The 17,764-nt window shown below is 37.3% G+C and overlaps 1 protein-coding gene across 1 annotated transcript in view; it reads right to left on the bottom strand.

Annotated features, from left to right (window-relative positions):
* Positions 1-17,764, bottom strand: part of CRB1 (crumbs cell polarity complex component 1) — a 177,142-nt gene that overhangs the window by 110,792 nt on the left and 48,586 nt on the right. The window contains exons 3-4 of the mRNA XM_008685170.1: positions 8,125-8,320; positions 5,043-5,182 (exon numbers count right to left, since the gene is read on the bottom strand). Coding sequence (XP_008683392.1) covers positions 5,043-5,182; positions 8,125-8,320 — 336 coding nt within the window. The remainder of the gene's footprint in view (positions 1-5,042; positions 5,183-8,124; positions 8,321-17,764) is intronic.

Below are 17,764 nucleotides of genomic sequence, written 5' to 3'. Positions count from 1 at the left end.
TATAAAAGACAGTCTATGCCAGAACTATTTCTTTGGCTTTACATACATGTGCACCTGTTTTTTTTAAAAAAACTATGTATAGTCATATATATATATATTCACATATATATTCATATATATATTCACATATATACAGTCTTGTCGTATGTATATTAACATAACTGGAATTGCCACACTATATGAATCTTTCTATAACTTGCTTTTTTCACTCCCTCGCACAATCTATCCATGTTAGTAATATAGATCTAACTCATAATTTTTAACTATTGCCAAGTATTCTGTAACATGGAAGTACCATAGTTTAACCTTTCTCTTAATGCACTGACATACATTTTACTATTACAAACAATGTTGCAGTGAATAGCATTATATATGCATGCTTATATAAATGTCTGGGTACACCACTGGGGTCTATGCCTAGAGTGGAATTTCTGGGTTATAGATTATGTACATTTTTTATTTTAGTAGATACTGATAAACACCTCTGGAGTGGTTGTACCATCTATATACTTACTCGCTCTGGATGAATGTGCATATAGCTCCGAACCCTGGCCAACAATTGCTATCACCAAATAAAATGTTTTACCAGTTGGTTAGGTTAAAAAAAAATAGTACTTCATTGTTGTTTGGGTTTATATTTTCCCCCATTATTATTGAATTTAACATGTTTTTGGATTTTTAAAAATTATTTCATATCCTTTTCCTGTTTTTCCCATTAGACTATCTTTCTGATTGATTTATAAGATGATTTATATAGCATGATATACACATAAGTTGAAATATGAAGTTATTAAAGAACATAATTGGGCTTATAATACAAGTGACTTCACAGTCAACTAAAGATCTTGGCAATGTCACTTAACTCTGCTCAGAAATAGGTTTTTAAAATGAAATTTACAATCCCAAATTATAAAACTTATAAATCTGATCATGGTATTTCTTTACTTTAAAATCATTCAATTGCTTCTGCTTTCATACAAAATAAAATTCAATATCCTTAACCTAAATTGCCCTTTATTATCTGGCCCCATTCCCATCTCTACATTTCTTCCCTAGAATGTTTTCTCCCCCGGGGCCTTTATGACACAGGTCCCTCTCCTAGAATGTGCTCCTCCAAGACTGTGCTTGGCCAAGTCTTAGTTTTGAGACTTAAGCTTGTATGACTATCTTAGAATGGCTTTTTCTCATGAACAGATCCAAATAAAGATCCCTTTGTTCTCTCTCATATCACCCAGTTCTTTCTTTCATCACTCTTAAAATAATTTTTTATTATTTTTGTTATTATTTTTATGTATAGTTGCTTCCCTCAATAGACCATAAGCTCCACAAAAGCAGGGACTGTTTTATTCATCACTCCAATACCAAGCAATGCATAAATAGCAGACTTTCAATCAATGACTGAATGAGATTCAAAGAGTAATAATCAACAATTTAGATTACAATTCCAGTTTAGCAAGTAAATTGGAGAATTGACTATTAATGAGCAAATAATGAGAACATGATACAATTACTCATTTTGTAATTTAAATAAAAACCTGAATGGGGTCACATGTCAAGTCATAACCACAACGTAAATTCTGTTGCCCAACAGTATAAAACATTTGTCACATATGACACTTGAGGTCTTTCTCAACTATCTGAAGAAACTTACATATGAAAAAGGAAACTAAAAGCCCATGTCAGATCAAATCCCACAATCCTTTGTGGTGACCCCTCTCTCCCTGCCGCAAGAATCCTAGGTCTCTTAAACCCAAATATCTACTTTTTCACAAGTTTTTATAAAGCGGTATTCATTGTGTTACACTGAACTTATTGAAGAAAGCTCCAACTATTTTCAATTTTCTTCTCAGTTTAAGAGTCAAGACTCATACACAGGCCAGGTAAGGAAGTAATTTAAAACCTTCATAAATCCTTTTTTGCTTTCCGACTCATGCATTATCCTATTCCTATAGTGAACATTAGGAAGGTTCTGATTTATGGTCTTCCCAGTCCTGTCCCCACCACTAGGGTTCTGTGGGAATTTTGTTTGCTGCTTCCTTTAACCATGCATATAAATAGACTCCTTCAGTCAAGGCTATGCTCAATAGTTTTAACAAGTTTTTTTATAAAACTTTGCATAAAGAAACAATATGATATTGAATTAAGTCCCCAGGGTTCTTACGTTTTTCTTTTTTTAAACAAATCCAATCTTACCTGGGTAACAAGAAACTTTTAGATAAGCATTTAAGATGACTGACACTTCTTGTAATTAATTACTTTTGAAATGAGGACCCCAGGCAATTATAGCGGTGGATTCTTGCCACCACCTTCAGTCATGGTGGTCTTGTAATCCAAAGGAATGGTCTCTTTTTCTTAGATACAGGGTAGTTTGTAACATTAAATCTTCTCTTTGTATATAACAGTAAGAATAGGATACAAAGACATTCCAAAACTTGCCTATCTAGGCAAAATCACCATCGATCTCATAACCCAAGAAACTCAAGTAGAACTGTTCTTAGTCTGTGCCCCTTTCTTAATTATCACATCATATCTGCCTCCTAAATGAGTCTCATTTAGGCTGTCTGGTCCCTCATCCCCACCCTAAACACTGTAGTCATAGTTCTGGTAAATAGCTTTATCTCTTGTTTAAACTGTTGCAGAACTTTTTTTTTTTGTTTACTAGATTCTCTACCTTTTATTTCTTTCAATAATCTTCCACTAAAGGGCCAGAGAGTTCTACATAAATCAAGAGGTCAGATTATGCTACCTCCCTGCCCCATAGTGTTCAGGGCAGGCAAACAGCACTATGATCTGGCTTAAGTCTTGTCTTGTTCTCCAACCTCAACTCTCTGCCACCAGCCCTATGTATTCCAGCATTTTGGAACAATCACTCAAAGTTCTACAACTGGATATACTCTTTTCCATGTGTGCCTACAGCCCTTTTTTCCTTCTGTCCTCCTTTTCCTTCCTCTCTTCTTAAATAAATTATGAGCTGCTATGTGTTAGCTATAAGGGTCTAGAATGGTCAGTCTCCTAATTTTGGTACCTAGCTAACATTTATTGAGTGCTTACTATGGTAAGGTCTAGCCGGACCTAGGAACTTTATATATATTACTGGATCTCTTTCTAAAGCAATTCTATGAGGTGGATATTATTATCATCTTTGCTTTATAGATAAGGCAACTGAGGCTCATAGCAGTAAAGCCACTTGCCCAAAGTCACACAGCTAGTGAGTACATTTCTGGGATATGCTTAGTGATCTTTCAAATTTTCTAAAATGGTGCTTACTGGATCAGGCCATCTCTGTACTTCTTCTCACCTTACTCCCTATTATAGAATCTATTTTAGCTTTTTACTGTACTAAAAATTATACTATGCATGTGTTTTCCACACTGTCCCTCTACTAGAATTTAAATTCCTTAGAAGAAGGGACCATGTCTTTTTGATTCCCAGACCCCTGATATATATAACTGGCACTGAAATCCATGTGGGTTACATGATTGAATCCATGAATGAATGGAATACATATTGATTTGTCTTTTTTTTAGGTAGGTCTTCTTAACTGCCTGACTTTATTACAAATCCTCTAGAGAACAGAAACCATTCTCATATGTAATTCTTACCTCCTGTTGCAGAACGTGGTATGTAATAACGGTTGCTTTTTTTGAGTACCTAATATATTCCAGGCCCTATTTCTATAATCTTACTCTTCATAATAATACAAGACATTTTTTTCATCCCTCATTTGCAGACAAGGAACTTAAGAAGTAAGAGGTAACCACCCTGCTTCACTCAGTTAATAAGTGATGGATTTGTTCTACTCCCAAACTGTCCACTTCACCCCTGTTTCCAGATAGAGATTCTGTACAGAGTACTGATTGAATGTTGAGTGCTGATTGATGACAAGAATGTGAAAAAACACATTTTGGAATAATTTCAGTATTTAAGTCAAGCCAATGACCAAGGGATAACAAACATGCCCTATTCATTATCTGGAAGTGGGTAGACACATGACTTACAAAGATTTCTGAGCCATAGAATTCAGAGATTCCTTTCACCCTTTCACATTTGCTTTTTACCTACAAAATATATGTAACCAAAGCAGGGGGTGTTATGTAACCAAACAATGGGATGCCTTTCGATGGGAAGCTACCAACAATTGGATTGACCGCAGTCTCCATGTTTCCTTGCCCACCACAGGACTATTTTTTTTTTTTTTAGACAGTAAAATGAGAGGGACAAAGGGCTAGATGATCAGTAAGCTTATAACAACTAGATTTTAAATAATCATAGGTTTATTATTTTTTACCAGTGGATCAAGAAAGAAGAGAAGATGTTCTTTTATTTCTATCAATGAAATCCTAGTGAGAATTAGGTTAAAAATATGTCGAGCATATTTTTTGCCAAAATTAACACCAATATTTACAGACGACTTGTTGACTTAAATGTTATATAATGTTTTCCACTGATTCTGGTATCACCTCTACACTCCAATCTAATTACACTTTATGTGTAATTTTTAGTTATGGTTTATGTATGTTAAACTTGTAATCTCATTCATATTATAAGTGCCTAGGAGAATACACCCATTTCTGGGTTATCGTTCTATATCCTCTATGGGGACCATCGTAATTATGTTGACTGACTCCATGAATTATAATACAATCTCCTAGGATTTTAATATTGTTTCATGAGTTTCAATATATTCTAGGTATTACAGAAAACATCTTGGAAGAAAAGGAAACATCTTCAAGTGAATTTTTCTCCATGAAGACCATGCTGAAATTGATTCTTCTATTCATTTTCTCCTCCCTGTTTCTTTTAGAAAGTTCTGATGATTGGGCAGCTTAGTAACCTACTTTAGACAATGCATAGTGTAGCAGTAGGTATGTGTAAGCAATGAAGAATACAATTAAATTAAACAATGATAAGTACAAGAAAGAGTTGTTTTTAAACTTTTAAACTTTTAACAATATGAATTTTTAGTTTATGTTTGCTATAAGTGATTTGTTTCTATTCTAAGCAAAAAAAAAAAAAAATGGTGGAAGATCTTTGTCACTTACCAGGCCAGCAGTGACAAGTGTAATTGTCAGCACTGTCCTCACATGTAGCGTTATTATGACAGGGTTTTGACCAACATAGAGGCATCAAGGTCTCACAATGTGTCCCTGTGAATCCACTACCCGTGCAGTTACAGCTATAGCTGGAGAGTAAAATGAAATTTTCACATCAACTCTTGGTTGTATTGAGATCAAATATCCTTAGTCTGTCTCTTCCCATGTCCATTAATCTGAGACCCAGGGCATGGTTTTAATACTTATCTCAAAAACTCTGGGGAATTGTCTCTATAAACCTGAAAACATTATGTATTTCCATACTAATATCTTATTATCTTTTTAAATTTATTGTATGGCTTCATGCAAAATTATTGGGAAACCATGATTATTTACTTCAGTTTTCTCATCCATAAATTGAAGATAATAATACCTATGTCAAGGGTTATTATGATAATTAAATGTGCATATAAAGAATAGACACAGTATCTGAAGCATCAGAAAATAATGAATTACTACTAAGTAGTACTAAATAAAGTTGTTAATATTGTGAAGGCAGTAGAGAATGATTTATAACACTGTGTCACTCTTTTATATATACAGCCCATTAATAAGGTCCCTTATGAAAAATGAAACAATAAATTATTTAAAAAACAGGAAAAGCCCTCATTACATGAATTGTGACTTATGTTCTCTTATTTTTAGATTACAGAAATATTTGAGTCTTGCTATTTTTAACCATTCATTGGTTGAGTGAGATTATCTGACAGATTCAAAACACAAATCTGATAGAGAAACTTGTTGACCTTATCAAGAGGAGTCTTTTAATTTAGATGGGATCGCCTCAGGGATTTAATATTGTAAAAAGATGGGCTTCCACACTCAACTTAGATAAAATGAAGTTCTGGCGGAAAGAACACCTATGAATTTATAAAGACTTGGAGTCGTCTTCTCAATGGCTTGTGTGTATATTTCCCACCAAACAGATATTAAAATTTCATTAAGGAACCTGAAATATTAGCAAATGTAATAGGTTACTATAATTTTTATTTGTATTGCTAGTGAGAAATCCTCTTACTAATTAAAAATATTTACTAAAAATCTACTATATGTAAGACATTAGAGACAAGAGCTATCTACTCGAGGCTGGCTAGTGGATCTCAGTTCCCAGAATTAGAGACTCTATTTGCATATTCCTTTGGTCTGAACCTAGTGTGTGTGTGTGTGTGTGTGTGTGTAGTTTCTGACTTTCCCATTAACCTCATAGCAAATGTGTTAATTTTTTGTTGTGGGCAATTAAAATCAAGTTGTATTTGTTGGCCTTGTGATTAACTTCTCAAAATTTAGGTAGCAAGAGAGATAAGGGTAAAACAGAAAAATTATTCATGGCATACGAGTTAAAGAAATGAAAGATGGCAGAGTTTGCCTTGTTCTGCTTGCATTTCCATAGGAAGCAAAAGCTTTGTGTATTTTCTGTCTGATGCTTTGTGGAGATAGCAAAGCATGGATGGGAGGACCTCCTGCTCTTCCTCTGGAGTGCATGTATGGAAACTTGCATTCTGGTGTGTCTGCATGTTTGTCAGTAACCTGCCTTCAAGAATGTAGATTATTGCCCCTGGTGAATGATTTGGGTTAACCTGAAAGTCAGAGGCAAGATGTGGAACACGATTAGAAGTTAGGCTTCATAGTTTACAAAAGAAATATACAATTATATTGTTCTATTTATGTGTTTATTTAAAATATTTATTTATTAATTTGAGAGAGGGGAAGGGGTGGGGAAGAAGGAGAGAGAGAATCTTAAGCAGACCCCACACTGAGTGCAGAGCCAACTCGGGGCTCAATCCCATGACTCTGAGATCATGACCTGAGCCAAAACCAAGAGTTGGTCTCTTAACCAACTACACCACCCAGGCACCCCATATTGTTCTATTTAAAATCATATCATTTTGCTGGATATAGTTGAAGTACACATGCCTTTTACTGTTCCCCTTTTGAATCTGATTCTCTTTGAAACTCAGATTTGTGATAAATTCTATCTTACTTACTAAATAAAAGAGAATTGGATTCTAGTCCTTCCTTTGCAAAGAATTAACTGTGTGAACTGTGGGAGTCACCTAACTTCCCTGAACTTTAGACACCTTAATGTAATGGCAGAATGTTAATGCTTATCTTGCCTTCCACTGAACTGTTGAAGGACCCAATAAGACATTAAGTACTAATGCTGTTCAAATTGTTATGCATTTGATAACTCAATATTTGTGGTTAAAATAGGTATCAGGGGCACCTGGGTGGCTCAGTCGGTTAAGCCTGCGACTCCTAGATCTCAGCTCAGGTCACGATCTCAGGGTCATGAGTTCAAGCACCATGTTGGGCTCCACGCTAAGTGTGGAGCCTATTTAAAAAAAATAGGTATCAGAAAGTTCTCTAAAATGTTTTATATGAATTCAACTACCGTTACCTAAATTTATTATATGTATCGTATTAAGGAGTTGTTTACTTATTTGTTTGTTTATTGTTTATTACTTTACTGAAAATCCAATGATAGAATCTACTTTGGAACAGAATCGCATGGCTACTTCTCACCATTCTACCCTCTCAAAAGGATTCACCCAATTACCTGAACACCTGAAAATTCAAGATATAATCAATTTAATATCACTGCCTTTTCCAACACTGTTTATATAAAATTCCTAAAGGATTTATTTTTCACCACTTGATTTATATGCTTGTTATTATGTAAATACCACCTAATATTTACATATAGAATGATCTCTAGCTTTGTTTTTGTACCTTCCCTATCTACAACAGGTTTATTTCATGGAATTGAAAAGCTGGCACTTTTCTGTAACATAAAAGCTTAAACGATTACAGGAGGGACTTGGAAAATCCTCACTCTTGGGACAAATGACCTTCGAAGGATGCATTTTTAAGTAAAATCTGAATGTTACTACTTGTTGTCACTTAAAGTGCAAAGCACTATGAACATTTTAAGCTAAGGACATAAGCTCTCCAAATTCCCCAGAGTGGTACAATAGCTGTTGGTCCGTGAGTTCTCTCTAAGCCAATCACCCAAACATAGGAGAAAACATACCTCCTCTGCCCATCTACGCACAGTCCTCCATGGAGGCACGGCTGACTGGCACATTCATCACTGTTGAGTTCGCAGTGTTCACCTACGAATCCAAGGGGACAGTCACAGAAATAAGCCCCCAGAGCATCCCGACAAGTTGCACCGTTTCGGCAGGGCTGGGACCAACATTCATCAACTTCCATTTCACAGTTCACACCTTTCAAGAGAGTCAGCACAGAAAAAAGGAAAAGTTTGAGTACAGAATTCATATTTCAGCTCTTTGCCAGCGCTTTATTTACCAAAGCTCTTGTCAAATGTTATGTTACCCAAAATAATTTTCCTCCTTAATTGTAATTGATATTAACGTCCTGGCATGCTTGTGGGAAGTTGCACAATGCAGAGCAGCTGTTACTTACAAAGAACTGTTGCATACAACAGCTTGTGGCTTTTTCGTCTGTTGAAACGAGTCATTTTTAGAACAAAGTTATTGTTAACTGTACTTTTGTTGGAAGCTTAAAAGGGACTGGTCAATGTTTTTAAATTATTTTTAAACACTTAGTTTGGCATCATATAGAGAAGTGGGTAGGAGCCCAGACTCCAAAGCCAAATGAGCTGGGTTGGGATCTTGGCACAGCCACTTATTAGCCGTGTGACCTTGGGCAATTCCTTAACCTTTCCATATCTCAGTTTCTACACCTGAAAAATGGGACCAATATTTGTAATTACCTCCCAGGATTATTATTAAAATTACAATGTGCTTATGATGGTAACAGTAGGTGGAACATACTAAATGAGAAAAAAAAATACTTGTTCCTTCTACATGTATTGGACAAATACAATGTGCAATTATTTCCTCAAGTGCTACTTCCGCGTAGACTTTTTTAAAAATTTAAATTTTCTATAGTGTTGTAAAGTACTACTTTTAATTAGGAAATCAGTTTGTGATTTAAACTTAATTAGTAGCATTATTAGGAGCTACTTCATTGTAAGGTAATGTTACATAAAAAAAATCTGTATTTATTCCCATCCAAATAGTGAGGGAAGATTATTTAGTAAGCAAAAGAAGTTTAAGATTTACAAAAGTAGTCACATGGAGACAAACTACCCTACCAAATCTACCAAAATAATATTTGATATACAATAATCAAATTTGCATATGTTTTAAAAGATACAAAAGGGGCAATATCTGTATTTGCATATCTTTATTTCTAGGCCTATAACCCAGGATAATAAATGATGTATTAAAATGACATTGAAGGATTTTCAAGTGACTCAGAAGTTGTTAGCCGTTTGATTACGTGCCGCCTTTCTTGACAGAAAAAGCAGTAGAATATTCTAACATTGCTGACCATTTACAACTGTGCCAAGATCCTATAAATACCTAAGTTGAAAGGGATGCCAGCATATTAAATTTGATTGTTTTCTGAGAAGAAAAATACTTAAAAATCAAATTTGATGTTGATAAAAATAGAAAGCTGTGGAACTGTATTTGTTGCAAGGTAAATGGCTTGCCATTTGAGGTCTGGCTGTTTCTTACCCAGTCTGGGAATGAGATCAATCGTATCTGTTTTACTTGGCATTTGTAAGGTCAAGGGAAAGAACACTGAACTGGCCAGTAGAAGACCTGCGTTCTCATTCTCATTCTCTCCCTGAAATGGCTTTTCAGCAATATTTTAGTATCTCTATTTCTGCCACACAAAATAATATGATCATAGGTATCTCTATTTTCCAAGAATGTGTATAAGACAAAAATTATAAGTTCTTTAAAATATTTTTCTTATAATTATTTTTTAACATATGGGCTAGTCTTCAGTAATTATAAGGCACAAAATTACCTCCCCTGAAATGACAATGATCGATCACAACTTTAAGCAGAGTGAATGATGCCCACCCAGGAACGTTTGGTCTTTGTGGGTTCCTGTAGTGCTCTCTGAGCAGAGGGCAACTGGCACTTACTCAACACCACCATATGCAGGGTCAAGGCTTGGTGATTTCACAGGCATTCTTGCCTGTGTCGCATTCTCATCAATGACTGTCTTTGTGCAATTCCTATCACTACAAATTCCCATTCTTTTATCACTTCAGTTGTCCATAGTGCCTTTCCCTATGTGATATTAGACTATATCCTTTGGTATTTTAGTCATCTATATTTGCTGGAAAGTATTAACATAGCAAACCAAATCAGTGGTTTAGAACTTGTTAAAGCTTTTCTAAATCTTATTTTTTTATAACACAAATAAAATTCATATATTCATCTGATATGCACCCAGATTACTTCCTAGTGCTTAAGAAATACATTATAAACCATATTTTAAATTCTGAAACTCCACTTACATGTTGTAGCTCAACTACTTTAGCTTTAAAAGTGATCTTGATGTACATATAAGAATGTCTTTCAATAGTTTAGATACAATTTCAATTCAGCTAGTTACTTTGGGGTGATTTATTTATATTACCTTGATATTACTTAGTAATATGATTTTATTGCAGCTTATCACCACTGCTGATATAGTCAAAAATGATTAGGTCAATGCCTGCACGATGCCAAAGTAGTCAGATGAATGTGGTTTAAGTACAGTCAGTCATCCAGATGTCTCTGTATTTCCAGATGCTGGCTTCATAGATAAAACATCTGGATAACTATGATTTTCATTTTTCATTTGGATGCTTACTGTCAATCACATGCTTACATCCATTAAATATACAATTAATCAGCCTTCAAAAACATACCTGAACTGTGTGGTCCATTCTATCTGGAAACATTCATTTTATGGCTAGTGTTAGTAAGTACAGCACCATGTTATTATAACTATATGCAGTAATAGAAATTGAATAGAGTCACAGTGAGTAGCATTTCTGTGGTTGATTGTCTAACAAATAGAAAACTCAAATTAGAAAATTCCTTCATAAAAATCCACCCAGGAACCAAACCAGTCTGTTGGAATTCATTAACAGTTAATAGTATGAAACATAAGAAAATAGAAAGGGTATGAAAAAAAAAGCAGGACAAGGAGAACTCTGCACCGAAATAAGTATAGGACAGGAAAAAAAAAAAATCCCCTGACGTCATTAGCTTTGGTAACTTACTATAACGGATACTGTGCTAATATCCACAAAGGCAATCCCTACATAAATACAGGTGACCTAAGCTGTCAGATCATTAATTCCTGACAGGGGTAGTTTCACTCTGAATTACTCAATTTGCATTAACTGTCAAAAGAAGTTCAGAAATTTTCTCACAGCCAAATATTTAACTAATATTTGTCACAGTCTGAGGTACTTCGACATAGAGTTTAGAACTTCAACAGAGGAATTTGTGTGTTGGGAGAGGTCATAGTTCAATTCTAACCGACTCCTGCTTGGTTTGTTTTCCTGTCACCATCTTGAAATTCTTAAAAATTTTTAACAAGGGGCCCCACATTTTTTATTTTGCCGCAGGACCCACAAATTATGGAGCCTTTCTGTGGATAAGCCCTTAATTCCCATTTAAACTTTTTATAACTGATATACATAGAACGAGTTCTTTTTTTTCCTGACCAAAACCTGACTGATACACAGACCCGAGACAGGAAAGATTTGAATAGAATATTTAAACGAGCAGAACTGTTCAGTTTTTGGCCCACCTCAGGTGAGAGATAAGCAGAGAGTTAAAGATGTAGCAAAAATGAAGGCGGAGCAAAAGTCCCAGACTCTTCAGCCTCACCCTGGGTGAGTTGGGAACTTGATACCACCCCAGATAAGTGCTGAGATCCAAGGAGAGAAGTTGTCTTCACTTCTCTTACAGAACTTTGGAAAGACATCAGGACACACATAATTCCCAAGCCACCATAGTACAGAATGGCAGAACAGAGAAAACTATGTAGGACCTGGGTAGATGGAAATTACAGTTTTATAGAGAATGCTTATTGAAGCATGAAAGGCAGGCAAATGCTTTCTCCAATTAGTGCAACAAATACTTTTTGTAGCATGCTGAGTTAGGAAATTATAAAAACTGTACCTACTATTATTACTTTCCTTCTTCCCCTTTTCCTTTGCCATTTATCATGGAAGAGTAGAAAGAAGATGGATTTTGTAGACAGACCACTCTGGACTAAGCTCTGCTCTGCCATATGCTAATACCAAGCTTGAATTATAGTAAACGCTCAATGAATGGTAGGTGTTACCTATATTTGTTTTTTTCCTATTCCTTCTTCAATTCCTCAGGGTAGACAAAATAAAAAATTTTTTTGAAAAGTGTTTGGAAGCAAACATATTCCTGGAAGGAAATTTGGAATAGCTTCAAATTCCATTAAAACAAATACAGATGGCATACCAAGAGTACAGGAGCTAGAGACTGGACAAATTTGGAGCAGCCACTATACTAATATGACCTTTTTTAAAAAGGCCTACAATGGACATATAAGTAGCTAGTGAGCAATGGCAAATATATAGCCCAAATTAGGCAGTAATTATCTGAGGTAGAGCAATCAACTTTAAATTAGGAGAAAAGAGTAGACAATGAGGGGCTTTCCAGAACTGGAAAGCTGCAAGGAAATAATTGCAGGTCAAGAACAAGAAGGTTCAGAGATAATACAGGCACATCAGTAGAATAGCTTTCCACAAAGTCCAGGCTCGTAAGGAGATAACAAGAGACAGAAGGAGTTTTGGATGGTATGAGTATGGAGAAGCCAGGTGGTTGGTATTCTGCTAAAGATGAGGTAAGAATTTAACAGAAGCAAGGACACCGGAAGCTCAGGTTGTGGTGAGAACTTCGGCGGGAAAGCAGTTTGGAATGATGAGAGGGTCCAACCTGACGCTGCATCAGTGTCTGGCTGTAGTCACTGAAAATAGGAAGCTCCAGAAATGCAGAAAGCATAGTTCATAAAGTTCTGCAAAACTCCTAACTGGACTTGGATAAAGTGAAAACATCTCATTTTGAGATCTAAAAACCTTGGTAATACTTCTGGTTTCATTTCCCAACACAATTCTATCATCACTCTCTATGCCAGTATACGTGTCGTATCAGATCAATTTCTTTTTCTCAAACCCACCATATACCCCTACCTCCAAGAGTTTGGACACACTACTTCTCCCTCTCTCTTGAAGGTTCTTTCTTACTTGTCCATCTGATGAAATCATCCTTTAAGATTTATGTTAAATGCCCCATCCTCAGTGAAGTCTTCCCTGATTTCCTTACTGGTTCTACCCTCCTGCATTTTTTTAGCATTTACAGCATTATATTTTATTATTTGTTGCTTGCTAATCTCCAACAACTGCTTTAAGGACAAGGATCCTTTCTTATTATTAATAGTAAGAGCTGAGATTCATTGAGAGCTTATTTCACGTAGGGTACCGTGCTAAGCGTTTTATGTATATTATTTGATTTTGTTTGATATTTGAAAAATTATTCATGAGGTGCTATCATTACGCTCATTTTCTTCATGACGAGACTGAAGCACAGAGAAGTTAAGAAACCTCATACAAACCAAAAGGCTAAAAAGTGGTAGAGCCAGGATTAGATTACAGGCCGTCTGAATTTAGAGCCTGTGCTATTAGCCACAAGGCTACACCACAGCCCAGGGCTTTACGTTCTTCAAGGATGTACATCCTCGGTGTCTAGCAGACACCTGCCCCATGACAAGTGTTTAGCACATTTTGCTGAATTGAACCAAAGGTAAAGAAGTTGGCTGGGAAAGAGCAGACGTCATTGAGAATACTGGGAGTGTCCTGGAGGTTAGGAAATAATGGCTTGTAAGGAAAAGAAAAGAGTAGTGTGAGCGGTAAGTGAAAGATGAACCAGTGGTCTTTCAGGCGTAGGGGGGTTAGTGAGAAAGCCAACCTTCCCTCCTGGCCTTGAAAATCGAGAAAAAAAAAAAAAACCTTTATAAGGGTTGCATAGAAAGTGGTTTAATCAGATAAACGCCAAATTCCAGCAAAGGCGAAGGAGTTAAAGGCACTTTGGAAAAAATTAAAGTGTGTTTACTTAACTTGTGTTTAAGAAAAGACTATGGATCCAGAAGCAGGTGACCATTCTAAGGAGTATCAGGAAGTTTTTCCTGTGACATCTTTACATAAGCTATACGTTAGCAGTCTGTAACTCTAGGCCACATTACCCTTCTGACTCCAACCATCTTAGGATGTCTTCTCCAACTCTCCCAACAGACACCATTCTACAATTCCAAATATAAACTCTCCTCAATCCACCCTCAATGACTCCCTATACTCCTATCCCTGCCAAACTTCTCAATGAATGGGATTATCTCTAAATCACCCAAGCCAGATTTCTAAGAGTTATCATCATCTTGTTTTTATTTCCCACATTCCAATTAGTCACCAAATCCTGTCATTTCCCCCATGGAAATGGATCTAAAGGGCCATCCCCATTGTCTCAACCTTACTCAGCTCACCATCCCTCTTTTTTTTTTTAATTTTATTTACGTATTTGATAGAGAGGCAGCAAGAGAGGGAACACAAGCAGGGGGAGTGGGAGAGGGAGAATCAGGCTTCCCGCTGAGCAGGGAGCCTGATGTGGGGCTCGATCCCAGAATGCTGGGATCATGACCTGAGCCGAAGGCAGATGCTTAATGACTGAGCCACTCAGGCACCCCATCACCATCCCTCTTCTTGTCTTATTGCTACAGACATCTCTCTTTCAAGTCATTGTCTACATTTGAGAATGATTATTTTAAAATACAAATCTGATTATATCATTGTCTGTGCAAAATTTATAAATAGTTCCTCTTGTCTCCAGGATAAAGCCTTCAAATGTGGTAGAAGATTCGAAAAGATGTGGACTCTATTGGTACCGCCTACAATGATGCTCCTGCAGCTCCACGGTCTCTCATGTCTTTAGGCTGCACACAGGTATTCCCCTTGCTTGTGATGTCCCGCTCCTCATTCCTACTTCCTTCCAGTTAATTCTAATTAGTTCTGAAATAATGAGTTTGAGTATCACATGATGCCGGAAACTATACTTAACTACTTAGATCGGCCTTAGGTGCCACTCCACAGTTCTCTTATAATCCCCTGTAATATAAAAGTATGTAATACATTTAACGACAAATGCTTATTTGTTCATATTATCTACAAAACCACCAAAGTGATTTTTTTTTACCTTTAACACTAAGATCTATAGCATTTAGCCCATGTTCTTGAATATAGAAAATGCACACAAAAAGAGAAAATGTGCAATGAATTTTGAATGAATGATCCAGTCATAGCTATGGATTAATCCATCATCTGTCCCAGAAGGCAATCTGCTCTGCCAGGACGGAGGTCCTCAATGCTTCTGTGAGCCTGGGCCCACTCTAAATCAAAAGCCACAAAGGCAAATTCATGGCTTTGGCAAATGATTAAAACTAAACATTGTTTCTGAATGATTGTGCCTTAAACTTCTGATCAGCGTTGAGAGATTTTGCAACTCAATATGCATCTTTCAGCAATTATAGATCAATGTTAACATTCTGTGCCATGAGATAGCACACATCCTATGTTATCAGCCTGGAGCAGGTCTTGTCACCAGTGTTGTGCTCATCACTCATTACAGTGGGGAAAGGATGCACAATGCATGCAGTGTGGCAACGACAGACCACTCTGAACACCTTTCTCATTATCTGCAGAGCCCATGCTTGGAAATAATTATACTCTAGCCTTGGGTTATCATCCTAAGTTTCAGAATCCGCTTAGTATGTTTAATATCTAACTGGCCTCTATGCATAATATTTCCTTTAGAATAAGAATTATATACACTATTCCTGGGTTCTTTAAAGAATGATGCATGGTGTATCGATTACAACAATTATCAGTGCAAGTCTGAACCAAGTATCACTGCAAAGAGGTACTCTAGCACCAATTACCATTACAGCTATAGATTTATACTACCTTTTCCTCCTCTATATCATAGTTATAATATTTTTAACATCCTCAGAGCAAAGAGGCTGATGACTGTGCTGATTAATAGTGAAACAAGCATAATACTGATTAGCAAGATGCTACGAGAGATTAAAGGCAGATTTTTTATTTTCAGTGGGAACATCTTTGAGTTTTTACTCAATAAGATTTAGCTTGTGCATTTAGATATACCTTTTCTAAGGACACCAGAAAGTTACAAATACCTTTTAAAAAAGTCACTTAAAGTAGACTTTATAAGCCTAGGATTCATCTCTGAAAGATGACTGAATTTTATCAATTTGAAGACTGCTCTTTTCTCCATCATAGATTTAAATCTAGGAATTATGATACACTTCATAATCAAGAGTGTCTTGGTGTTGTATTATATTTCAGTTGCAGATTTTTTTCTCTCTTGATTTATATGGAATCAAAGTAACTATCAGTGATTAATTCTGATGAACTATGAAAATTGGTTTATATTTTTACATTATTTTATCATTTACTTACTGTATTTATCTTATTAGTATTATTTATTAGTATTATTAATACTTTATTATTACCACAAGAGTCAACTCCAGTGATCTGGCCTCCCTCTACGGAGGGACCAGGGCTCCCTGGCTTCTCATTGAATGATCCCCAGGCCAGCCTACCCACCTAGCCAAGGTAAGGCAATCAGATTCCCACTAGATTGCCCTCAGGGGAACAAACTTACATAGCTAGGTTAGGGATGAAATTCCATGCTTTGTTTCCTAAATTCCCACTCCAGGGCACTGGCATCGCTCGACTGGGGTCCTACTGCAATCTCTGGCTACCTCGAACTACACTGCACAGCATGTGCCGTACGGTCTTCTCTCCAGGGCATCTGGAGCCCCTCAGGCCTGAGGTCTACCACCCAGCCTCACATTCTAGATAGCCTCATGGGTGGAGGGGGCCCCTCCCCCCACAATACGATTTGATACTAAGATGGCAATAGTCACTCCCCATTTGGACGTGCTGCCTGATGGGGACCCAGGCCCCTCCAGGAAACAGAAATCCCAGATGTTTCTCATTCCAGGGTACCCTGGTCCCCCCAAGCAAGGCTTCAGAATTCCGGAGATATCTGGTTCGGAGTGATAGGGTCCCTTTGTGAAGGCAACCTTAGACGTTTGCAGACACCTCGTTTCCCACACAGAACACCACAGACACACAGCGTCTCCTGAACCGGTCCTGGCCTGGTTTAGGGACTGCAGCTGGACCAGATTTCTGCTTGCTTCAGAGAGCTGTGCGAGACCAATACGCCCTGTTAGCTCTCCCGCACCAAGACTCCAGGAGCCAGGACTCTCCAGGTACTAGGACTCCCGGATGTCTCTTGCTGGAGGATCCCCAGGCAAGCCTGCCCCACCTGGCCATGGCAGGACGGTCAAATTCCCCCAGATCTGCCTTCAACGGGAACAGTCATCAGTAGGTTGTTTGTGACTTGGAATTAAGCAGGTGCTTATTTCCTATGAGAGCCCACTCCAGTGACCTGGCCTCTCCAGACGCAGGACGGCTTCCAGACCCCTGATTTCCCGGAACCATACCCGTGGCAAGCGTAGTACATACCCCTTCAGCAAGTCTTCAACAGCCAGTGCTCCGCAGGCCTGCGGAGCTAGGGTCTGGCGCCAACCACCCGCATATCCTCCCGGATGCAGGGGTGCCCCAACCCTGTGAATCACTCTGAGGCGGTGGCTGCAAATAAGCGACAGTCCCCCATATGAATGTGCTGCCTGTTACGGACCGAGGCCTCTCCAAAAACGGGTGATCCCAAATGTCT

Source organism: Ursus maritimus, unplaced genomic scaffold (genome assembly GCF_017311325.1).
Source record: "Ursus maritimus isolate PB19 unplaced genomic scaffold, ASM1731132v1 scaffold_2, whole genome shotgun sequence".
NCBI classification, from domain to species: Eukaryota; Metazoa; Chordata; class Mammalia; order Carnivora; family Ursidae; genus Ursus; species Ursus maritimus.
The sequence above is the reverse complement of the archived record's forward strand: the minus strand, read 5'-3'. Positions and strand labels throughout refer to the sequence as shown.